The sequence below is a fragment of the Choloepus didactylus genome, chromosome 4, assembly GCF_015220235.1.
Source record: "Choloepus didactylus isolate mChoDid1 chromosome 4, mChoDid1.pri, whole genome shotgun sequence".
NCBI classification, from domain to species: domain Eukaryota; kingdom Metazoa; phylum Chordata; class Mammalia; order Pilosa; family Megalonychidae; genus Choloepus; species Choloepus didactylus.
The window spans coordinates 97,441,237-97,466,897 of NC_051310.1; the positions used below are offsets into that span (position 1 = coordinate 97,441,237).

General features: G+C 45.8%; 2 protein-coding genes across 4 annotated transcripts in view; both read right to left on the reverse strand.

The window, feature by feature from the left end:
- The window catches only part of CFAP161 (cilia and flagella associated protein 161), a 134,188-nt gene that overhangs the window by 96,417 nt on the left and 12,110 nt on the right, over positions 1-25,661 (reverse strand). The window lies entirely within an intron of this gene.
- Positions 18,363-21,449, reverse strand: TLNRD1 (talin rod domain containing 1). The gene has a single exon (XM_037833213.1). The coding sequence runs from the start codon at positions 20,105-20,107 to the stop codon at positions 19,022-19,024; it is 1,086 nt and encodes a 361-aa protein (XP_037689141.1). The 5' UTR covers positions 20,108-21,449; the 3' UTR covers positions 18,363-19,021.

The window sequence follows — 25,661 nt, forward strand, 5'->3', positions numbered from 1 at the left end:
TTACAGCAATTATGTGAATTGCTGTGAAAGATGGAACTGTGAGAAACGGATTAGTACAGTGCACATGTCATATGTCATAAGCCCACAGGAAAGTCCAACTTTTCAGGAAAAACAAAAATGAAAAAAAAAAAAAAAGTAATTTGCACAGATTCCAGAAAAGGGAGGTGGGGACAGAAACTTGGGCTAGGGATCCTGCTAGCTGAGACTCCAGGAAACTTAACATGACTGTTGGCAGTACTTAGCTGGGGCAGGGTGTGGTCCCCTCTCTGCCAGCCCCAAAACACCACACAAGGACCAAAGTGGCTTTGAGCTGTGTCTCCGAAGGAAGGAAGAGGTTGCTACAACTTTCTTTCCTAATACTACATTTGAGCTCATCTCTAATAATGTATCAAGAGCAGCAGCCCTCACCCTATCTCCCAACTCCTTTCACAGCTGCCACTTAAAATTCAACCGAAACAAACCCAGGTGCTTGTTTGGCGGTGTCTAGTTAAGCTGAGCACACATATACCCTATGAGCCAGCAAGTCTACTCCTGCGGACACACCCCAAAGATGTGCATTTGTTCATCAGACATGTACAGGATGCTCATCAGACATGTACAGGATGCTCACAGCAGGCCTATTGGTAATAGCTCTGAGCTGGGAACAACTCAACTGTTTATCAACAATAGACTAGGGAAATACATTCTGGAACATTTACACAGCAGAATATTGCACAGCCTTGAGGATGAATGTATTGAGGATGAATGTATTGAGGATGAATGTATTATAACTGTACGCAGCCACATGGATGAATTGCACAATATGCTGAATGAAAGACAAAAGCAATTGGAAGTATTACAAGTCAGAATGGTGGTCTCCTGGAGGCAAGGGGTGGGTGTCTGGGGTGCTGCTAACACTCAGCTTCCTAATCTGGGTGGAGGTTACATGGGTGTGTACACTTGGTGAAGGTCGATTCAGCTGTGTGCTTATGATCTGTGCACCATTCACACGTATGTGCTTACTTCCATTTAAAAGTTGACTTAAAAAGAAAAAGCTTCTCATTCCCCTCAAAATCAAAGTCTCTTTTCTTTTAATGATTTCAAATCAGCCCCTCGCAGGTGCTGCCCCTGCCTCCTTCCCCCAATGTCCACCGCGGTCCGGCTCTGTGGAATCCTTCTTCTCTGTGACTTGTGTTTGTCTCCTCCCTTCCTGCTTCCCAGCCACGTCCCCACCCAGGGCCTCAGCCCCTTGGACCTGTTAGGAATGAAATCGCTGTCTCACCAGGCCCCCTGCTTCCTGTCTCTCCCATCCAGCACCTTCCAATGTGATTGTTCTGCATCCCTGCTTTCATCATGACCTTCCTATTCAAAACTTTCAGTGCCCCACCACCACCCCGACTGAGTCCAGGATAAAACCCAACTTCTTTGCACGGCCCTCAAGTACTCCCCCTGCCTTTTTTCAAAAATCAGACTACAAAGTCCCTACCAACTTTATCCACTCTATGCTCCCTAATGAAGCACTTCTCAGCCAAACGGATTTCTCATTGTCACCACTCCCTCCCCCTCAACACTCACAGGCCTCCCGGGTTGCCCCCTGCACCCCAGCTGGAAGAAAGCCCCAAGTGCCCTCGATGTCGCCCAGTCTTCCCAGAGGGGCCAGCTCAGATTCCTTTATCCTTCCCAGGGAGGCCCTGACCTTAGCCTCATCAATCCCTCTCTCCCTTGTGCTTTGGACGTCGTCCATACTTGCCCTAACCATTCGGGATTGACTTTATGTGAGTGTACCCCTTGAAGGGAGCTAGGGAGAAAAAAGTGCCTGAACTTTTTTTCACCCAGCCCAGGCCCAGAACACGTGCCCTTCCCCATTAAATGCCCCAGGCTTGGGTCACCCAGTCACCTGATCTGGTTCCGAAACCCCAAAATACACAGAAGTAAACTCAGCAGCTGAGAAAACTGCCCACTGACTACCAAAGATGACACAGCATGAGTATTTCCTCCGGCTACACAATGGAGAAGCTGAGTAATATGTGGAATTCACTAAATGACAGGGATTAAGATCACAGGGGTTTTAAGGTCAGCTGAAACTCGATTGCCATATTTTTCCTTCCTCTTGGGTAAAGCTTCTCTGAGAAAATGCCGCTTTTTCAGAGAACCAAGGCTGGAGTCACTGCCCAGTCAAGTTCCTGGCCAGCGGGCCTGGGCTGGGCGCTTCTCGGCCCTTCCCCGGGGTCATGCTGCTGGGGGAGTGGAGACGGAAATGAGGCAATGCTGGCAGGGCAGCCCTGGAGGGAGCCAACGCAACTCTGCCCTGGTGGCAGCGCCAAGCACTGAAGGAAGCAAATGAGCAGAAGCAAGCAGTAATCTGCATACAACGATGGGAGTCAGAACCGAATTTCTGACCCTGGACAGATGATCCTACTCAGAATGTAATTAGGATAGTCATCCACAAGCCAAAAAGGCCAATGAAACAGTGTTTAAGAATGCAAACTCTGTGATAATACTGTGAGCCATTGATTGTATACTTTGGATAGATTACATGGTGTGAGAATATATCTCAATGAAACTGCTTTTGAAAAAAAATAAAATGCAAACTCTGAAATCAAGACAATCTTGGGTTCAAATTCAGACTCTACTTCTTAGCTGTGTGATCTTGGTCAAGTTGCCTCACTTTGCTGAGACTCTGATTCCTCATATGTAAAATGGGGATAATAATGTGCCTCTTTCACAAAGGTGATGTATTAAACGGATAAGTATATAAAATACATTGCACATAGGAAGAGCTCAGTAGATAGCTACGTGTCCTCTGGGCTTGTGGGAACCCCAGCAACCCTTAGTTTATTAACTCTCTACATGCAAAACTTCACTCTCTTTTTTTTTTTTTTTTTTTTTTTAACTTGCCCTGCATCCTTGCAGACATGGAATCTCCTGTGAAAAAATCAGGACATGAAAGTGAGAAGTTACCAAGAACAAGGCCAGTTCTAGTAGAGTTGATCCAAAGGGACAGACTCCTCAATGGCACTGGTCCACTTCTAACTCTCTCTCCTTCTCACTGTTGGGAATTCTACCAATTTATTAGGTACCCAGCAACCTCTTTTTAAAACAGAAGTCCTTCCATGGAGATGAACTGTCTCTATTCAGTCACTCACATGCTGGTGGTAAATTAGCAATCTGCTACTATAAGGGACTTGGGGTTTTGACAGGGAGTTGGAGGAAGTAGTTAATTCTGGAGCACAGAGGGCTCAGGGGGGTAGGCGTGGGCCAGATGCAGCTTCCACTGAGAGAATTTGGGTAGCAGCTTCCTTAGGAACCACCCTGTCCAGGTTCACATTCCATTCTCCTCATTTACCAGCTGTAACCTTGGGAAAGGTACTCAACCTCTCTGGGCCTCAGTTTCCCCGTCTGTAAGATGGGGATGGTTGATCATAGGGTTATCAAGAGAATTAAATGAGTTAGCATGTATAAGTGCTTGGAATTGTGCCTGGAACATAGTAAATAACATATACCTATTGGTTATGACTAGGAAAATGGGGGAACCTGGGGTAAAAGGTACAGAATTATAGGGAATGTAGAAACATGTTGGAAGCAATGTAATTATTTTAGGTTATTTGTTTTTCTTATTCCTTTGTTTGGTTATGGTTTGTTACTTTTCTTGGGGTATGGTAGGAACATGTTGTAAGTAATGTAAAAAAAATAAATAAATAAAAGAATTATAGGGAAAATGATATCAAAGACAACTTTCTCCCCTTTCCCTAACTTGTGGCCCAGCCAGAAACACTGTCCCTCCCAGCAACCAGGCCATTTTCATTTCCGCAGTCCTTCACTGCCAACACAGGGAAGGGCCTCTGGCATGACAACCCAGCCACACTTTGGACTACAGGGATGTGGGGTTGCCTGAGGATCCCTGAGGCTCCAAACAACCAGTTTTCACCACCCTTCCGTGAGTCAAGGCCTTATCTGGCTCATCCTTTCTAAGAAAAAAGGAAAATGCAGGGAGAAAATGCACTGGAGTCCCAGGGTGGGGCTGGAGCAAGCAGTCACTTTAAGAACACAGCACCTAAGGCTAGGGCTCTTATCACAATCATCCTTCAAAAGAAATCCCACAAGATGCCCTTATTAGACCTTGGCTTCAGTCTTTAGACTCCAAAGACAAGAGTTAACTTCTTTGGTTTTCTTTGCATTTTGGCTGTGACCTCACTTCCCCTGGGGGGAAGCCCATAGAGGCCTCAAATCCCTGATACACTCTTTGCTAGCTTCCTATCTCATCTTTGAGCTTCAAGTGCCTTATCTACAACCAGGGGATAAAAACACTTGCCTCCCAGAGTTTTGGGAGGTTTAAATGAAATCATGTATATAATGTTCTTGGAGATACCTCACACATGGCCGATGACAGTTATATCCTTAGCATTGATATTCATTTCCAATGCCAAATAAACTGATCCACATTAAAAAGTTTCCTCTAAGAGTACTTTTTCATTTCTCAATTCCCTGTCACGATAAGCCTGGATCCCCTGCTCCTTCATTAGTAATTTGGTTTGTACATAGGGGCCGCACTAGAATTCTAGTGCAGATACAAATCTTGGGCAATCCCAATGCCTTCCAGCAAGTCCCCAAAGAACTTGTCCCAGATTGCTACATACTCTAAAAAAGGAAAGTACAGGCTCCCGCTTACCCACATCCTTCAAGGGGCATACAATGCTGGCAACAGATACCACCTAGTCCAATGACCTCATTTAAAGACAAAGAGACTGAGGCCTTGAGGGAGCAGCTTGTCCAAGGCCCCACACGAAGGCAGAAGCAGGTCCTCACTGGAACTCTCGGCCATTGACTCCCAGAGAGCCCTGCATTCTTGTTTTAGGAGATCATGCCCCACCAGGCAGCATGTTTTTAGGGAAACATTTATAGAGACAATAGTTCTCTTTCTCCTTGGATTACAGTTGTGTTATATCTTCTTCCTCACCCAGACTCTGAGCTACTGAAGGCAGGCAACCACATCCAATAATTTCTCCACCTATTAGTTCTTAACACAATACCTTGCATTTATCAAATTATATTGGCAATTGTAGACAGTTTCTATACAATAATGAAAACAAAGATGCCAATTTGTCTCGAAGTCTATCCAAGAAAATGATCAGAAATATAGAGAAAAGTTATTCATAAAGAGGTCTACTCAAGTACTCTTTGTAATAATGAACACTCAACAAAAAAAAAATGTCCAACTGTAAGGGAATGGCTAATAACACTGTGGTATATCCATGTGATAATGTTGAAATTATATTTTAATAACATTTTAATTCATTTAATCTTAACAAAATGGGAAAATGTTAAGTAAAAATGAGCAGTTTACAAAATAATTTTTTAAAGATTAACCATTTAAAGAGGATGTATAGAAAAAATTACTGGAAGGACACAACCCAGAAATTAAGAGTAGTTATCCCAGCGTAGTGGGTTTTGGGGGATCTCTCTTCCTTAAACTTGTTGGTATTTTTTATGGGGCCTAGTATTTTTATAAAAGAAGAAAAGCTACTTTAAATTGAGAAGCCGCTATCTGGACAAGCATCTGCTCAGGCCATAGAAGATGTCACAGCACCAGGAAGGTGTCATTAAAGCAGAGAAATTTAGTGCTTCCCAAATGCCATGTGTGCCTCGATACTCCCATGTGTGCCTCCCTCTCCTTGTGATTAGACAGGTCACGTGACTACATCTGACCAATCACCTGTGGGCACAAACCCCTGCTGTGTCACTTCTGAACTGAATCCTTGAAAACCAGTGAGCTAGCTCTTGCCCTGCTGCTACAACAGACGCCATGCATTCCAGATGGCGTAGACTCCGCCAGCCTGGGTTCCTGAATGACTGTGTGGACCACAGCCCTCCACCTCCAGCCACCAACCCTACCACCATCCTTTGATGGACACACAAACTTGTGGTTAAGTCATTAGGGTTTTCAGGGTTAAATCTGTTAACTAATCCAGTGATTCTCAAACTTCGCTGTATGTTACAATCACCCAGGACCCTTTTAAGAATTCTGGTGCTCAAGCTCTATCTCAGACTAATTAAATCATGATCTCTGGGGATAAGACCAAGGTTTAGGTTTTGTTTTTTTTTCCCAACTCCCTAAGTGAGTCCACCCAATGTGCAGCCTAAAGTTGAAAATTAGTGGCTAAATCCAGTGGTTTTCGAAGTGTGGTCCCAACCAGCAGCAGCAGCAGCGCCTAGAATTTGTTAGCAATGCAAATTTTCAGGCCACATCCCAGACCTACCGAATCAGAAACTCTGGGGGTGGGTGCAGCAGTGTGTGTTTAAAAAGCCCTCCAAGTGATTCTGATGCACACTCAAGTTCAAAAAGGACTGGTCTGGTCTCTCCTGAGTAATAGTCATATTTCCTCAAGCTGATTAAATTGAACATACATTTATTATAAAATTAAGTAGTCATTTTGTTTATTTGCTTGGATTAATCTTTGGAAGTATTCTCACACAATTTTTCAAAAATGATTGCACTGAGTCAAACACATGTAAGAGAAAAAAAATTCCTAGAACTCAAAATATTTCAACGGACATTCAAGATTGGTGGTTCTCAGACTTTGGACTTTCTCAGACTTTGGACTATTTAAAAAAAAAAATGTCGGAAGCGCCAAAATAACTAATTTTGTAAAGCAAAAAATATTTTTAAGAATTGCAACTACTGCCAACTACCACCATTATTTTCATAAGATGACATTTTAACACCAAAGATAAAGGAAGGATATAAAAAGGACTGTTAGTGACCTTAATTTCACTGTCCTTTTTTTTCCATTTTGCTGCAGACTGGTACAATCTTTGTCACAGACAGGCCCTGGTCCTCAGCCAGCATCTTGGAATCACCAATCTAGGTGACAATTAAGGCCAATTCCCTATTCTCCAGGAGATTACGTAATATCCAAAGGCTTCCAAATTGTACCAGAAGTTGAAACTTGCAAGCATTGCCATAACCTTCAGCACCAAATTATTACAACTCACAAATTCCTTCACTGATTCCCATGCCCCAGTTCCATGTAGGCCTCAAGGCTTAGCTATTTCATGTCCACTGAAATACCCACATATTTCCTCAATTTTTGTTATTAAAAATAATAACCAGGCCAAGCATGCTGTTAACAATGTTCATAAATGAGGTCCATTTATAAAAACAGAAACCATGCCCAGCCTGTCCTGCCCTCCCCCAGAATCACCCCATCAGCAGCCTGAGTGCCCCTTGCTCCCCTCACTGGGAGCACCCCATCACCAGCCTGATCCCCCCTCCCCCCGGGAGTACCCCACCACCATTTTATAGGGACAGGGTACTTCTCTCTCGGAGAGAAATCATCAAGTATAAGCTCAATGATTTTTTTGTCAGTTTCAGTTATGAGTTGGGCGGACTGTCTGGGAGCCAAGTATGACATGTTCCCTTTGGAGGAAGAGGGGGGCATGGCCTGAAATCAGCGCTCATAGACAAGCTATGAGGGAAAAGAGAGAGGCCAGTGGAGTGACTCAGGAGGGGCTGAGTCTGACTTCTATCCCACTCTGCTTTGCCACCCCACCCCACCCCCAGGACACTATCTCAGATATCCTTTTGGACATTGCAGGGTTTGGGGGTTTCAGCGATTGCTACTGAAATGCCAGTTAGGTTCTATGAGCATTAGTTCTTTGTATCACTGTTGCCTGGCCCAGAGCTGTGAGCAGAACTGGTGCAAGGAGACCCAGGCTGGCAGCGGTCATGGCCTCTGGCATATTTAAAAGGACCTCGTGATAGGAAGCCAGGCAGCTAGATGTGCAAAGGTCAGGCAGGGAGCAGAGGGAGAGCTCTCCTCAGGGGGCTAAAGGCAGGGGTTATTCTAAGAAGGCTGCGGAGGCTGCTCCAGCTCTCTAAGCTCATCTCTAACAGTGAGGATGCAGGCGTCCCTGGAGAAGACATACTTGAGGGGATGTCTGGGAAGGGGGCAAAGACAGGCAAGGACAGAAGGCACAGACTTCACCTCCCACAAGCTCCTTTGACACTGTGCATTGTGATTCCTCTTTTTACCAAGAACAGGACCCGAGATTGTGTCTCACCCTTTCCATTCTGTCTCCCTGCCCTATGGCAGGGCTTTGAATCAGGCTTTAAGAGTGATCAGTGAAGTCATTATTCTTTCCACTAAGTGTTTCTTTCAAAGCTGAAAGCCCAGCTGAGAAAAGTCCAGTCACTTGGTGACCATTGTTCCATGGGCCCCAGGCCGCAACCACTCAGCTTGAGACAAAAACAAGGCTTCTAGTCACACCCGGCTCTCCCAACCCCACTCAATGCTCTTGTGATCCCTGTCATGATTGGCACCGCCAAAAAGGGGACACAGGAAACCCATTTCAGTTTTTATGAAAATCATCAGTGGAGATTCACTATGGTTGTGCTCACTCAGTAAACATGGAATTTCAGAGCTGCTGGTGGGAAATACTGGGAGGCTGGAAGGAAAAAAGTTAAATAATTAAGTAAATGTAATTGTTTTTAAACAATCCCTTTTATTTTGGTAAGATAACCATAAACTTGTATTTCCTGGTAGTATCAAAACTCAAAAGCAAAAAATTAGTAAGACTATTCCAAGAACAGGTCCAATTTAGGAACTCAGCCAAATGCCTGTTTGTTGCTGGCTTGGGGGCCTCCTGAACTTCTTGGTCTCCTCTCCCCGCCCCCGCCCCGGCTCTGGCGGCTTTGGCTTAGCATCCTCTTTCTCCTCCTTAATGCTTCAGCTTCTTTCCTCCATTCACAAAAACCTGGGCCTGGGAAGGAAAGTAAGCAGGGGCGGCCGCTGCTGGGTGCTGCTCACACCAGAGCCCTGCTTAAGTACTCTATTATAACCAAAATTTGATTACGGAAAGGCTAGAGTAATTTTTGTATTATAACAATTGTGAGGCTGAAGGCCAGGACTCACCCCCTCAGTCAATTCTCACGCTGGCTTCAAGGGGTCCCTGGGGAATATGTTCTAAGTCCGTTTGTGGGAAAAAGCCTCCCTCCCCCAGAGCGGGGCACCATTTCCACCTCCAGCTGGGCCCAGCACTGCCCTGACGGATGGACAAGAACCATGGCCAGGTCGGCACCCAGGCCGACCGCTCACAGCCCTAGACCCCAAACGTGTTCAGAGGCCTGAGGACCTGGGGTCGGCTGAAAGGAGGAGGTCTGGCCCATTTCAGAGCAGTCCTGACCAACAGTCATAGTCTCCAGCCCCTCGACGCAGTCTGGGCTCAGGGGGTTACCAACAGATTACAGGGAGGGAAAGACATTTTGTGTAAAGAGGCTAACAAAAGCAAAGACAAGTATCACGGGGCTTGCCCCTATGAAGCTCGTCACTGCAAAGCAGAGGCTAAACCTGCTTATAATTGTGCCTAAGAGTCTCTCCCTGAGTGCCTCTGTTGCTCAGATGTGGCCCTCTCTCTCTCTAACTAAGCCACCTTGGCAGGTGAACTCACTGCCCTCCCCACTACGTGGGACCCAACTCCCAGGGGTGTAAATCTCACTGGCAACACAGAGTATGACTCCCGGGGATGAATGTGGACCCAGCATCGTGGGACTGAGAGTATCTTCTTGACCAAAAGGGGGATGCAAAATGAAATGAAATAAAGCTTCAATGGCTGAGAGATTCCAAATGGAGTCAAGAGGTCACTCTGGTGGACATTCTTACATACTATATAGATAACCCTTTTTAGGTTTTAATGTATTGGAATAGCTAGAAGTAAATACCTGAAACTACCAAACTCCGACCCAGTAGCCTTGACTCTTGAAGATGACTGTGTAACAATGTAGCTTACAAGGGATGACAGAGTGATTGTGAAAGCCTTCTGGATCGCACTCCCTTTATCCAGTGTATCGATGTGTAGAAAAATGGAGACAAAAACTAAATGCAAAATAGGGTGGGAGGGGGGATGATTTGGGTGTTCTTTTTTATTTTTTATTCTGATTCTGATTCTTTCTGGTACAAGGAAAATGTTCAAAAATAGACTGGGGTGATGAACAACTATATGATGGTACTGTGAATGACTGTACGCTTTGGATGATCGTATGTGAATCTATCTCAATAAAATTGAATTATAATTAAAAAGGGAAAAAAAAGGCAAAGGCACAGAGCTCAGAGTAAGAATAGCATGTGGCTGGACTGCAACCCATCACGCTGCAACACAGGCTTGTGTCAGGGGTGGTGGGGATGCCGGCCACAGGCTGATTCAGGAGGGTCTACTCACTGTGGGACCAGCCCCGTGACATGCCGTCAGTACTCAGTAAGTGGGTTGGAATACTGAATGCTTGAAGTTGCTGTTCAGGGTCTAGATTTGATATACTAAGAGCACCAGTGATGGGAAGGAAGATAATAAAAGGAGGCCTAACTTGGCAGAGTGGTCCAGGCTAGAACCAGGTAAACCTGGTGAAGGTCAATACCGGCCTGGGGGAAGAAACAGAGGCAGGGGTGCTAGAAAGGAGAATCTGAAAGAACTTGGTAACGGACTAGCTAACAGGAAGCTGGGAAAAGGGGAAGGTTAACGATGTTTGCTCCTGGGACTCTTCCTCTAAAAGCCTGGTATGACTCATGAACACAATTGCTCATATGGAAATGTTTATTGAGGGCGACTATGTGTTAGGCAACTGTGGATAAAAAGATGACTCCACCTCCTGATGATAATACATACAGGCATACAGGTAAGTAGAGAGAATTACAACTTGGTAAGTACTACTCTAGGAGAAGTACAGGGTACCCAGGGACTCACAGGACAAGCTGCCCACCCCACCCCCCATCCCCAAGCTGAGGAATAGGGGAGGAGGAAGTAACAGAGTATAGGGTGAGTAGTCCAAGGAGGCAGCTTGTGCAAAAGCTTGAAAATGGAAAGAATGCTGAGTATTATTATGCATGGAGTATAGTTTGGCAGGAAAGGGGGCTGTGAGAGACCAAATTGCTAGAGATGCCATCAATTAGGAGTTGCCGTTTATCCTAAAGTCCACGGTGGGGTGGGGGGGCAACAGAAGTGTTTGAAAGTGGACAAATAACAAAGACATTTGCATTTTAGAAATCCAAGTGGAAGTTACTTGATAAACCAGAGGTCCATCAATCTTCTCCAAGTGTTCTCCCTGATACCAGAATCACATGTTGTGTAGAAAACCATCTTTCCACAGAATCAGCTCTGCTTTTATGGAGGCTGTCGGCATCCAGGGCCCTTTGCAAATGATCCAGGAGGGGCTCAGAAGGAAACCCACTAGATCATCACTGTTAAAGTTTAAAAATAAGAGTTGGGAGCATTCAATTCACCTCAAAAGCCAGAGACATTACATCTTAGAAATTCATTCATTCACTGGAGGAAAGTGGCTAGAATGCTGGGCTGTGTTGGACAGATCCTGATTCTTATCTTTATCCTACTACTTCCTAGCTTTGTGACCCTGGGCAAATTGTTTCAGTTTAGCAACCTCATCTGTGAAATGAGAATTCTTACACTTCAAAGGGTTGTTGTAAAGGAGCGAGGGACTCAATGTAAAGTGCAGAGCACCATACCCAGTAAAAACTCACACAAAAAAAATGCTGGCTGTTACTATTGTTTCATTTGGCAAACATTTATTGAGCACTTTGGCCACCTACCAAGGATGACAGAGGTCAAAAATACCTGGTCCTTGCCTTGGGGGACTCCAATGTTGATTTAATTCCAACAGCTTTTGCTGAAGGTAGTTCAGGGTACATATAATATCCATTTTATTAAATATTTATTATATGGCTCTTCAAGCAAAAATTTGAAACTTAGTAAAATGGCAAAATTCTGAAAAGCAATAAGGAAATCCTTGGCCGGTTTTCATAGTACAAAGCAATGATATGGGGAGAGTAACATGTTAAACTTAATGTAATTTTTTTCCTCTGTTGAAGATTTATCTGTTGTAACACAACATTTATTTTCAAAAAGCTGTTCTTTTAGAATAGATGTATTCTAATATAATGGCATTTTTTAAGTTAGTAATGAAATATCAGAATAATTCCAAATCAAATCAAAAAAGAATGTATGTTTTAAAAAAAAAAAATGCTGGCTATTACTATTCTTTCATTCGGCAAACATTTATTGAGCACTCTGGCCACCTACCAAGGATGACAGAGGTCAAAAATACCTAGTCCTTGCCGTGGGGGACTCAGTCTATCAGCCCCCATCCCCACTCTCCTGGTGGAAGCATCTTCAGATGACACAGCACAGGTGACCCAGCTCTTCACCCAGCTCAGCTCTAGGTATCTGCAAGGAGAGCAAGCAGCCAGGTGCAGGATGCCTTTGCAGGTAAGCTGCTCCCACCAGCCCCACCCAGGTCTCCTGGTCCAAGGCCAGGCTGGCAGCTTACATGGGGTGAGAGGTAGCAGGGGGAATCTGTTCTGCTTCCTGCAGAGCAGACCCAATCTGGGAATAGCCCCACAGCCTGCATCAACACTAACTGTTCGAAATTAAAAGAACGGAGGGAAAAAAGAACCCTAGGCCTTGGAATAAAGCCCATTCTTTAATCTCTACCCAAAAACTACCCACCAGCTGCAGAGAAAAAAAATGCAATAAAATTTCCACTTAAATTATACGTAGTCACTTGGCACTGGAAGAAAGACTGGCTCTGATGCCAACATCCTTCTTTCAGGTCCCCAGGACAGTATATCCAATTTGATCAAACCTAAGGAGCACAAAGGCTCCAAATAGGCAAGACATAGACTAGAGAATCTTGCCATTTGCTTCACCTTTCTATCACTTGCACTGCTTTCTAAGCTCGTCTTTGCACTCCCAACACCTAGCCCAGCATCAGTTTTATTGCAGACTGTTGGGGAAAAAACAGGGTGAAGCTCTCTGCTTGATATTCCCAGGAGGTTCCAATTAATGTACTGTACTGTGTGAGTTTGTGAGCCATTCTCTTCTCAGCCAGAAAGAAAAAAAAAAAGAAAAAAAAATAGGGCCAAAACAATGTAGAAGAAACAATTTTGGCGAGGCAATTAGGAAGTCCTTCAAAAAGTCTAAATGAGCTCCTAAGGAACACTGCAGAACTCTCAAACTATTTTTTAAGATGGTGGAAAGAGCTAGTCTCTCAGCCCTGGGGCTGGACAATCCATAGATGTTTACAGGGTACAGAATTTCATGAACACATTTACATAGAAAAAGATCAAATAGGCTCAACATTCTTGTTACACTTACAACCTTCCCTTGTAGCATTTAAAGTGGTGTCCAAGAAGGAATCAACCCCCATTCATCTAATCAAGAAGAAAGATGTTCTGGTTTATAAAGGTAAAGCCTGCTTACCACTTCTCAGACATCTAAACAATAAGTACTCTGAAAACCATGCTTTTCAAGGCTGTGTTTTCTCTAGAGTTATCTAAATGTAACACAAGAGGTATACCTGGAAACATCTCCATTTAAGACAATGGACGACCGTCTACCACCATTTCTAACGACCACCAACTGCAGTCTCTGAGCAACTCCTCTTAAATAAGGTAATACAGAGAAGGAGCCCAAAACAGTGCCAGACCCCTAGTAACTGCTAAATCAGAAATATTTTATCATCAACCTTGCTAAACCCAACATTACTCTAGATTAATGATATAGGAAGTGTCGTTATCAGCAAGTTGACTCAGAAAATAGGCTATGTTCATTGCTAGAGCCATCCTTGAGGATGTTATAATAGACTGCCCTGTCATATTACTGGAAGCAGAGGCAAGATTATCAGGGGGAATCTTACCGTAACAAAAAGTTTTTTGGATATTACCTTTGATGACTTTATGAAAGAGCTCATCATAAGGCCTCATGCTTCATAGGGATTCATTAAGAATATCTGTTGATTTAATTTTTACAATAGGAAAACAGAAGCATAAATGTTTAGGTGACATTTGCAATGAGTACTACCTGTCTACCTCATCAGATTGCTCTAAAGACCCAATAATACAATATACGTGAAAGTGCTTTATGAACTAAAGATATAAATAAACATAATAAATGCCTAAATTCCCACAGTAAAGAATAAAGACGTGATTCAGTTATGGTCACCACATCTATCTCCTAAAACAGAGATAAATCATCTGCAGATCTTGCCAGAAAGCAGATTCTGATTGGGCAAATCTGGGCTGATTCTCCACATCTCCTAAGTTCCAAGGTGATGCCAAAGCCACCTCCTGAAACCACTCCGAGTGGTGAGGCTATAAAAAGATCATCCTAATTCTTGGTGCATGGCTGACCTTAAAGAGCAAATTTCCTGAGAACATTATATTGCATTGCAGCTTCTGGTTATCCTTCAAGTGGGTTTTGGAATAAGTCTGTGTGCTTGAATTGCTGGTGAATACAGAACTTTACAAACTAAAATAGCAAAGTGCTCTTTCTCGGGCAGCCAAAGAGCTAAAGGGTTGACTTTTAACTAGGTTGTCCGCTATTTCCAGTTTTCCAGGGCAAGAGTCCACAACATGCAAAAGCACAGATAGTTTACTATTAAATGACTTCAGCTCTTCTCCAAAGCTGGAAGGAAGTGGGAGAAAACTCTGTACTTGTAAACACAAACATGCATGTTCACACACACACACACAACCTGAAAGAAAAACTTGGATTCTCAAACATTCCAAACTGGCAGAAAAGATTATTAAACTATCTTCTCTATCTGAAAAAAAAAGGACTCCAATATACAGGAGAAAAAAATGAGTAAACAAGCAACTTGCAGAAATGCTGCAACCTGCTAATACAGAAGCACTGTGGACTCCCTGGATTGTGAGGAAATAAATAAATAAATAAAAAAAAAAAAAAAAAAAAAAAGAACCAGGAGGCTCATCAGACCAGTGGTTCTCCAGCTTGGGTGTGCATCAGAACTTCCCGGGAGGGCCTGATTAAAACCCTAATCATTCCACCCCCAGAGTTGGGGATCACATAGGTCTGGGGTAGGCAATGGGAATCTGATTTCTAACCAGCTTCCAGATGCTGCTGATGCTGCGGTCGGGGGAGCACGCATGGAGCAACACTGAGTCTGGGTAGCAGCCCCTGTACAGGAAGGAACCATGCCTCACAGCGGGTCCCCAGTGCCCAGCACAGAGCCTGGCACACAGTGAGCCCCCAAGAAATATTTGCTGAATGAATGACCATCATAAATTTCATTACCAGGAACAATTTTACTCCTTGCTTAGGTGTACTTGCTATGAGCATATTATACACAGACTCATTTCAAAAAACAGGCACATGCCAGGCAATATAGCTCCTGAGCTTAACAGGCTTACAGTTAAATGAAATACATCCCAATTATAGACACCAATATTGCATCTTTCCTTATACTATCTGGACAGTTAAATCTTTGAGTGCCTTCTATCACTGAAATGAAAGCAGACAATTCACTTATCCAAACTACCCTATTGAAAAACCTTACTTAGGTAAAACAAACAAACAAAAACCCCAATCCATTTCACACATACAAAAATAGATACTTTTTAAAATCAAGACAAGAATTTGCTTGGAGGGAATGCAAATATCTGCCTACGTTGGAAATCCAAAGATGTTCTTCTTAAGGGCTCTTTCATTGGTAAAAACCAGAGAGAGGGCAGCCAGGGTGAAAGTACCACTAAGGCCTCAGGCTTTTCTTCTGTAAGTCCTTTCACATTTTCTGAGCCCCGGCTTAGAAGTGACTCTGGCAATCATGTTTCAAATTCTCTGCCTGATCTACAAGTTACCATAGTCACAGTCAACCTGAAAAACAGGTGTTTCTGTTAAAATAAGCTGTTTCAAACTGCCAAATACTTAAAAAAAAAAAAAAAAGTGCTTATGAAATAACCAATCAGATGTAACTGATGCCTCCAGAATTATAAAACTCTTTAGATAATTTTTGAACTAAAGAATGGGGTGGAAATGAGGATATGGATTGAGGGGGAGAATATATATTTAGTTCATGTATATATATACACTTTCACACACATATATATATTTATTTTTTCATTTCTAAAGCTTCTAACGTCAATCCAGAATGAATAATGGAGAACAGGCAAGAAAAGATGGAACCACGCCTTTTTCTAGTTAGGTTTTGTGTTTGAGAGCCTGTTTTGTCCCAGTTGCTTAGGTTTACTGTCATAAATAGTGGCTTTTATTCCAAGAACTTAGCCATAATGATTTCTTCCTCTCTTAACCATTTGAAGGAAAACATTTCTCAGCAAACCCCTGGTTGGGAGACTACACATAAAGCCTGTATAAGAAAACTTGACCTCAGAAATTAGAAGAGCCCAAGGATTGATGTCTTAAATTAACTCCAGAGTGGATTAATTTAAAAAAAATAAAATCAGGCCACCCTGATTTTATTCCTGGAATCAGTGTCTCTGCTGACCTTATTAAATCCAATAAAATAGGTCTGAGATGCTCCTTTTTAAAAATCAGGGTCCATTTAAAAAAAACCAAGTTTAGCAACCTGGTTCATTTGAAGAAACGTTCACGCACCAGTGCCCAAATCCCTTGCCTAGCCAAGCAAATGAGGACAGAAATAATGTGCACCCCTCACTCTGGTTTTCTGGAACCTGCTGAAAAAAATACAAGCAGCATTCATTTCAAGCCAACTGTTGGAAGAAAAATCCTAATCTTTATCTTAGGGACTGAAAAAAAAGAGAAGAGATTAAAACATCACATTTCCCAAAGTTTAAAAGTTTCAGAGAATAGAGGTTTTGGATATCACAAGTCAAAACCTCTCGTACACAGAAACGCTGAGAATCACTACCATTTAGCTAAGAGCAAAAGAATTTTAAATTAATCTTCAAAGTATCTTTAAGTAACTAGCTAGTTAACTTAATCCAAGTAGACAGAAAAAGTGAATTTTTTGGCTTGAATTATCCTAGAAATTGCTTCAGTAAGGAACTGAGTCCAAGGAAAAATTGGCAATTCTTTTTTTCTTAATCAAATACCACATTTACAGATTTCTGGCCCTAATTTGATTTTACTTTGTTCTTTCCATTTTACTATTTGAGATTTACATAGTCTAAATGATCCATGTAACTGTAAATGGCATCATTACCTGTGTATATAAATAAAAATAAAACAGGTAAAAATTCCTACGTGCATGCAGGGGTGTTCCTGGGTACATGGGTTAGGTTTCCCGCCTCCTTCACCCCCACCCCCCAAAAGTTCCTGAACCTGATTCAGACTTTAAAGAGGGACAGGAGAAGAGAAACATTCTTATGGTCAATTTTATCTTTTAAAGACTTCAGAAATCTTAAATCTATCAGGATATGAGAGAAAAATAGCTGCTCCCCAGGTTGTGTTTTTAAGTGTATGGGCATTACCTCTAATACCGCTTATTAGATTCCTTGACATTTCAAATTCAGAGCAGTTAAACAGGTTCAAAACCCATCAAAGGTTTAAAAACATTTTACATATTGAATGTGATGTGCCTGTAAAAATACAGCTCTTCATTTAAGTGAGGCTTTTCTATCTCTCTACAATATTACAGTGAAAATTCTGTTTCTTTTCAGATCTGTGGGAACTGCAAAGGTTTAAGCACAACCAAGAAAAATGTAAAGAATAAAATTAAAACTTGTATTTATTTTTATACATGGCCCTCCAAGTGTAAGTACTGTAAAGTCACTCTAAAATAAATGTGTTGTGCTTTCAGTGGGAAAATGTTCAAAGCTAAGCTAGGCTCAGCAAAACTATACACTCCTTTGAAATTCTTAAAATCTGCATAAAGACCAAACTGCCCTACAATAACTCCAAATTTCAATTAACAAAGTATTCTTTCAACATTCAATCAACCGGAGAATATCTTAACTCAAGGTCACAAAAAATAACCCCTTTGCCTGCAAATATGCTGCTGCTTTAGAGTTCTTAACACACTTTCCAGACTACCTCTCCCGCTATTAAACAGCCTAGAACCCTCTAAACTTTTCTCTAAAACCATGAGTAATTGGATCTTGTATGAAAAGGCTCATCCATATAAAAGATGCTAAATACTATCATTCGATGTACACTACTTCCACAGTTCCATACACAGATCCTCTGGCCTGGGAAGGCGGGTATGTCACAAAGGATTAGGAAGAGCCTTAATCTGAAGACAGGCAGAATGCAAATCAGACTTCAGTCAGCCTAAAACCACTGTTCATTGATAGGAAGATGAGCGGAGACAAAGGGAACTAAATTGTTCTCCACTAAAACTAGATGCAATACAAAACCTCACTACCAGCCCTGGTCCCAGCACCATACATAATCCAAACACAATTGTGTCACCTGCCTTTACAAGGATGTTACACACAGACCTCTCTTCTGCTGTTCCACACTGCTCAAAGGAGTAAATCTTGCAGAAAGGGTTGAAAAATGGGACTCATCTCACTGCTACTAAAGCAGACAAGTGCCCTTCCATAGATGCCATGCAGCATGCAAAATTACAATTATTGAGAATCAACAATAATTGCAAAAAGCCATCTGAGAAACATAACATTTTAATAGATGAAATAAATACTCCAGTACATGCAAGGTAAAAACTTGACATTGGGGAAAAAAAAAATCACTCTTTATAGTGTAAATTAAAAATAAAACACACACTCACAGTAGCTTCCCCCCATTTGCAAATCACATGGCAACGTCATACTCTTTCCACACCAACTATACTCCTAAATCCAACACAATTGCTTAAAAAAATAAAGACATAAAAAAAAAAAAGGTAGCTACATCCATGTCTAAGGAGTGAAAACTGAGGTAACCTTTTTAATTAAGGAAAAAAAAAACAGACCAATAAAGAAATGAACCATGACCTCCTTCCTGCCCAATTAATGAGCTTTGATTGGGAAATTCCGGAAGACGGACTGAGGTGGGGGTGGGGATGTATAATTCTGAACCCAGCACAATTACACATCTCCCATCTCCCAGTCCCTACTGTGTATGGGCTGGTTGGCACCTGGGCCCTCCCGATGCCTGTGTAAATTGTGTGCTTGGCCCTGCCTCTTGGAAGATTCTTCTCGAGCATTTAACATGGGGGAAAGGGGCTTCACCTATGATTTCTTTGGTATAAATGGAGAGGGACGGACAATAAGGATCTTCCTTTAGTCTGGGAAAGGAAGAAAGGATATGGGGAAGGGGGGTGCTAATTCACAGAATTGGAATTCACTGGCGGTAAAGTCCTGGGTGAAGACCTCTCCCTTAAAGCCTGAGATAGCAGGGTGCAGCCTTCAGACACGGCGCAGGCCGAGTTCCTCAGCCTCTCCCTGTGGTCCGACATCTTGGCGCCCCCGTCAGGGTGCTGCGCCAGATCCCTGAGGCACTGGGTCAGAAGCACGCAGGCCGACACCACGCTCATGGCACCTCCCAAGATGGCGGTCTGCACCGCCTTGCCCTCGGCGCTCACGGTCGCCGCGCGACCCAGGAACTGCGGCTCGGTGGCAAAGCCCACGAGGGCGCTCACGGCCTGCACCAGGGGCCCACTGAAGAGCGCACAGCGGCTCCGTGCCAGCTCGCTGGGAGCCGCCTTCACCTCGCGTACGCAGGCCAGAAGCGCCGACGCGCTCGTGCTCATGCATTTGACGCCAAGCTTGAACTGCTCACGTGAAAAGCGGTCCCGCGACTTGTCGCTGGCCAAGGCGCACGCGTCAGTCAGGAACTTGAGATTGCGTGACAGGCCCTGCGACACCTCCAGCAGCAGCTGAGGCGTCATGTCAGCCAGCGGCGTGGCGCGCAACAGCGCACAGCCCTGTTCCACCTCGTGGCGGCAGCGTGTCACACGGTAGCGGTCCACCAGGCCTGGCTGTGCAGGCTGCGCGCCCGGCGTGGCCACCGCTGCCAGGTAGGCCGCATGAGCAGAGCATTCGGTCAACGATACCACCAGGTCGCCCAGCTCCATCAGGCTGTCCCCCGCCTCCCCAAATCTGCCCATGTTGAGCTGGCTCTGCACATCGTGAGTTAGGATGGAGAGCCCCTTGGTGCGCGCGATGATGGTGTCCCGGCACTGCTCGAAGGACTCGGCGCCTGCACAAGAGGTAGGACCCTCGAAGAGCACGGGTCGTGCCTCGCTAGACAGCAGCAGCAGGTCGGCCACCAGCTGCATCTTGCCCTTGCAGTGGTCGCACACTGACACCAACCTCTTCCGCGGCTGCGAGCAGGCCCCGCCGACGGCGCTGGCAAGAGCCGGAGAAGCCGCCTCGCCGGTGGGCTTCCCAGCGCTGCCGCTAGCCATCGCGCCCGGGGGGCACTGGCATGCCGCTGGGGAGTCCACTACCGCCGCCACTGCCGCCGCCCCCGCGGCCGTCGTGACTGAGCTGGCCAAGGCCGCGGTGCCTTCCCCGCACCATCATGCCATCCACCGCCGCGAGCAGAGGGCACTGGGCTGCGGCGACTGGAGCCCGGGCTGCGCGGGGCGCGCCCAAGGGCCAGAAAAAGCAGGAGGCTCTTCGGGTCGCGGGGAGAGGCTGCGGTGTTCGGCCTCCTAGAGGGCTTGCAGGAACCATGAACCGGGTCAGAGCAAACTCACAGTCCGCGCTCCTCTCCGCGGGGCTGCCAGGAAAGTCCCTTCTGCTGAGCCGCCGCCGCCGCCTCCTTCCTGGGCATGGCCTGGCCCGGCTGCCGGAGCGGAGAGGGCGGGACGGGGAAGCTGGGAGTTGTCCTTCCTTCCTTCCTTTCTTTGAAATCAAAATCCTTTCCTCGGGGAGGAGCGCGGGCGGCGGCTCAGGCGCGCTCTGCTGTCAGCTGCCTCGTTCAAAGCCACCTCCGGCTCTGCGGCGCACGTGGGCTTCAGGCGCCGTGACCCCGCGAGGCGGCACTTCCCCGCGACGGCGGCCGGAGCTGGAGCTTTGGGACGCGCAGCCGCCCCGGGTGCATCTCCTGCCTCCCGCTCAAAGGAAGCGGCGGCGGCGGCTGCAGGGCCGAGGGTGTGGCCGGCGCTGGCGCGGCCGCGCGGAGTCAGAGTCGGGCGGTAGCCTGCACTGATTACGCACAGCGGCTGCCCCGCTTGCTTGCTTGCTCGCTTGCTCGCTTGCTCGCCCGCCACACTTGGACGCGCTGGGCGCCGCAGTGGTCCCTTCCCGCCTCGCCGGCTCACAGAGCGCGGCCCGGAGCCGAAGCGGCACGCCCTCCCGGACCGCGCGCCCCGCGGCCGGCCGCTTGCTGTCGGCGCAAGTCTATCCCCTTCGCCTCCTCGTCTCGGGCCAGCAGCAGCTGAGCTCTCCCAAGGCCCCGAGCCCAGTGCATCGGACGCCCCTGCGCGCGTCTCCCCGGCGACCAAGCCAACTCAGAGGGTCCCCGTGGCGCTGCGGCAACCCGCCCGGGCTCCTGCTCCTGCCATTTTATCAACCACCAACTTCCGAGCGAGTGGGGAGAAACTGAAAGGAAGGGCGGGGGCCGAAACGAAGAGGGGAAAACACCCGCTTCCTCTCCCCGCGCGGCTTCACCTCGGATCGCAGCAGTGGGTGCGCTGCCGCCCGCCCGCCGGTGCTGCTGGAGGCTTTTCCTCTTCCCGTCCGCGCCTCGCCCCCGGGCTCACCGCTGCCGCCTCGGCCGTAACCTCCCAAGAGCCTATAGAAATCTTTTGTGTGGCGTCACCGCCTTTCGTTTAAATCCCGCTTCCTCCTCTCGCCCTTCCTCCCGCCCCCTCCGCCGCTCCCGGATGCTTGCGCGATGCGCTGCTCCTCCCCCGGGAAGCTGGGTGGCTGCAGTAGGACGCTGCCGCCCAACGCGGGCGCCTCGGGCCGCGACCTTACTGGCGCGGGGCGGGTGGTCCCGGCCTTCCCTGGCGGTCCTCGGCCGAGAGGCTTGGGCCACGGAGAGGTGGAGAATTCTGTCCCGGGCCAGGGGCTCTGTGCACACCCATGGGAGATCGGGGCGCAGCCGCCAGTTGGCCTTACGTAAGCGCTTAGCCAGAACAGGGGGCTCCATTCTTCCTCCCCCCCCACCAAAGTGATCAAGTCCAAAAGGCGACCTGTTTCCTGGAGAGAAGGGAGGGGTACGGTCGGTACTCAGCCCCCAGTGATTTGCTGGGGCTTAGTAATCTTGATTTGCCGGACATCTACTGGTTTTCCAAGCTTTGCCCCAGCCCTTTGTTGTGTTTGACCCAATCCACGGAGGGACTGTGGAGGGTAATGAAAAAAAGCAACGATATGGAGTCCGAAAAGTGGGACTGGATGCTTGCGGCTTCCACCCTTTAGATAAATATACTGTAGTTAGTTAGAGCCCGGGTTTTGACGCAGCCTTCATGGGGTATTTCCCCATCCATTTTTGAGTTTGTGACCTTGTGCAAGTTCTCTCTCCAGGTATCCATTTTCTCATCTCTAAATCAGATACTGTGCCCTGACTGCTTGAGTACTTGGCCCTTAAATAGTAGCTGTTACAGTTGTTAGCCTTGATACCATAAATTGCCCTTGCATAACTCCTGATTTTTTTTGTCCACGGGATGGAATAATAGTGGCCACTATTAAATAAGAGTAACAGCCTTTGGAGATAAACATTTTTCCCATTTTACAGATAAGGAAACTGATGCTCGGCTGCCTCTAAGTGACTTCCTAGGATCAGGAAGACAGCAGTGGCTGGGTGAGGAGCCCACCCCACTCCCAACCCCTTTTTTGTTTTACCCAGACCCTGTTCTTCAGGAAGTGGTTGAAACGCCTGGGCTTCCTCCCAGCAGAGTGCCCCACCTCTTAGTCCTGAAACAGGCCTCTCTAGGTGCCCAGTCCCCAAGCCGGATGTTTTCAGTCATTGGAAATGTTTGTTTTTCTGTTGTTTCCTAGGATCCTAGGTCACCTTTTTTTCAGCCAGTTATTGTAAATGTTACTTATAATTAGGATGACTTTGCACTCACCATGCAACTTTAAACAGTTTTGAGAGTGAATGGTGAGAGATGCTATTAATAAATTAGCCAGGCACATCAGGAACAAACCTGGAGGGATAGTCACCTTACTTACAGCTAAAGTGTCCTTAGAGATCTAGAATCTAGTGGAACCCCTTATTTTGCAAACCAAGGCCTATAAAACTGATGTGTTTCTAAACAGGCAGCAATTCTGCAAGTTTAACCCCTTTTATTTTTCTACAAAGGAAAAACAGTTGGATAAGACAAACTTTTTCCATGGTAACCCAGGATTAGCACCTTAGTCCTTCTTAGCCCCAAAATCTTACTTTGAAAAGTGCAACTCTTCTTTCTATGCCTAGTTTACTCATGAAACTGCTTTAGGATCAGGGGGTTTTTCTGCAGCCACATGGTGCCTCTGGGGTTCTTTTTTCCTTTCCTTCTACATTGCAGTCTGTTTTATTGCAGTTGCCAGAAGTCTCATAACCCAAAATGAGCTCTGTTACACAGGGGCTACCCCACTGTGTTGACTGAGTTTGGTTTTGCTTTTAAAACTAACAGGATTGTTTTCTTGGCCCTCTATGTTTCATTTTCCAGTAGGACCACTCCTCCAGAACTGATCCTTCTAGGTTCTCCCTACACCTTCCTTTACTTTCTGCCCTTGCTCTTTCACTCCACAAACACTGGGCCTTACCATGTGCCAGGCCCTGTGCAAGGCACCAAAGATAAGAAGTAAGGTGTGACCTTGACCCCTGAGGAGTAGAGTTCAGGGAGCATGACAGAGTCACAAACAAGTAATTACAATTTCTTTATTGGTACAGTGAGAGTACACAGTAAAGAAATGATAGCAGAGAGAGTACTATTCACAAAATATTCATCTGTTAGGCAGAGTCACGTGATTAGTTCTAACCAATGAAAAGTAAGTATAAGTGGTATTGTTACTTCTGGGCTGAGAAAATGAAAAGTCAATCTATAATTCTCTACTTTCTCTCTTAACCTGGTTGTACTGCTGAGGAGACTGTGTTCTAGCTGGTACAGCTGAAAGATAGCATAGTCTCTGTCAGCCTAGGACCCTGAGTTACTATGTGGAGCAGACCCTCTGTTGACCTGCGTTGGACATGTAATGTAAGCAGAAAGTAAACTTTTGTTGTATTAAGCCACTGAGACTCTAGGTTGTTACCATGGCATGTTTTAGTCTAACCTAATTACTAGAGGAGGGCTGTTTGTGTTTGCCCCTCTTATCACTGGAGAAAGGGACTTTTTCTGTAGAAAGCTATCTGTTTCCTCTTCTAACCCTCTTTTAAACTTAAAGTATGAGCCAAAGGCACTGTGCCAAGTAGTTTTCATTAAAATGGAAATTGAATGAGAGAAGAAAGCTGAAAACATGTAGGCTGAAGGATTGGCCGGGGGAGATGAATTGAGCAGACAAGAAGCTGAGACCGTGAAGAAAACGGCTTGACTAGTAGAGGATTTATTTTTGTCTCCTTAGTGCCTTGCTCAATACCAACACATAGTAGGCATCTGATAAATATTTACTGAATGAATGAGGAAGATACAAATAGAAAACCGATTAAGGATTTGGGTAGGAAAGGTGGGACTGACAGATTGGGGCAGGCAGGACTGGGAAACATCCTTTGCCTCCTCCCTTACCATGTGGACTTTAGGAAGCTACAAGAGGACAGTGAGGGCACTTGGGGTTTTGATATCCGATTTTCACACTGCCTCCTGGACTCGACTTTATGGACCAGCAACCAAGCTATGTTTTCTCTACAGAGCCACCTCCTGGTCAGTAAGGAGCATCCTCTGCCTTAATGTGTTTTTCCTTTGGAATTGTGCCCCTCTGTTTTGCTTTTATCCTCACAGATGGGCTGATTCAGTCTCAGATAATTTTTCTTACACATACTCAAACATCTACCTCATGATCTTCCTTTCAGTATCTCTTCTAAAGGAAGGAATAAATATATCTGGAAAATTTGTGCCCCTCCCTCCTTTCCTTGATTCCCCCCTCCCCATAGGACAAGACTTTGATGTTCATTGGGCTAAGGTTCACCAGGGAGTAGGATCACTGTGTAAACAGGTCACTGTCCTTGCCCATCACATCCTGTTGCTCTCTGTATTTTGTTTCCGTACACTAAGAATACCTGGGCGGGACCTCACCCTTCACTCCCACAGTCCCCCACCCCCGCCTTCCACCCTCCCTTCTGTGCTCCGTCAGTCCAGCTGAAAGCACTTGTGCAGGCATACCTGAACATTCATGTTCCAGAATCAGGGAAATATTAAATTTTCTCCAATTTAATTTAACCAGGGAGCCCTGCATGGAGGTGAAGGGTATTTGCACAGATTAATAAAATCAATGATCCTTGGGTATATTTTGGATGTATTTTCTGTTTCTCAGAATCCTGGAGTGGAGAAGTAGTGAGTGCCAAGATTCAGGCATCCCAGACTGCTAACACTACCAGGTAGTTCTGCTATCTCTCATTGTACCTAACATGTAATTTAGTGGTCAATAAATACAGATTGACTAGATTTACTGCTCCCACACATGCAGCCTTTCTGGCCAACCAGATGGACCTGGTCATTTCTGTCCCCTTGCTTCCTACAGTGCTATGTACACAGCCTCTGTATGGCTATTGGCATTTTGAGTGTAACTTTGGCATAACTCTGTTCCCATGATGCCGTCATTTCCTTAAGGGCTGTTCCAACATATCCACACACTGGGGAGACCACCTTCTTCTCAGCCCCACCCTCCTCAAGCAGCGGGGTGCCACCAAGACTCTGCATTTCCCAGGCAAAGGCTCTCCCCTCTCCAAACAGTGGGGTGGTGGCCAGGCTCTCCCCAATCTCTGGGGAAAGTGCTCCCCCCTCTCTGAGGCCTTGGGTGGCAGCACTCTTCTTGGGCATCAAGGCGAAGGCCAGCCCTCTGCCTCCAGGGCAAATTCACCCTTTCCATGTGCAA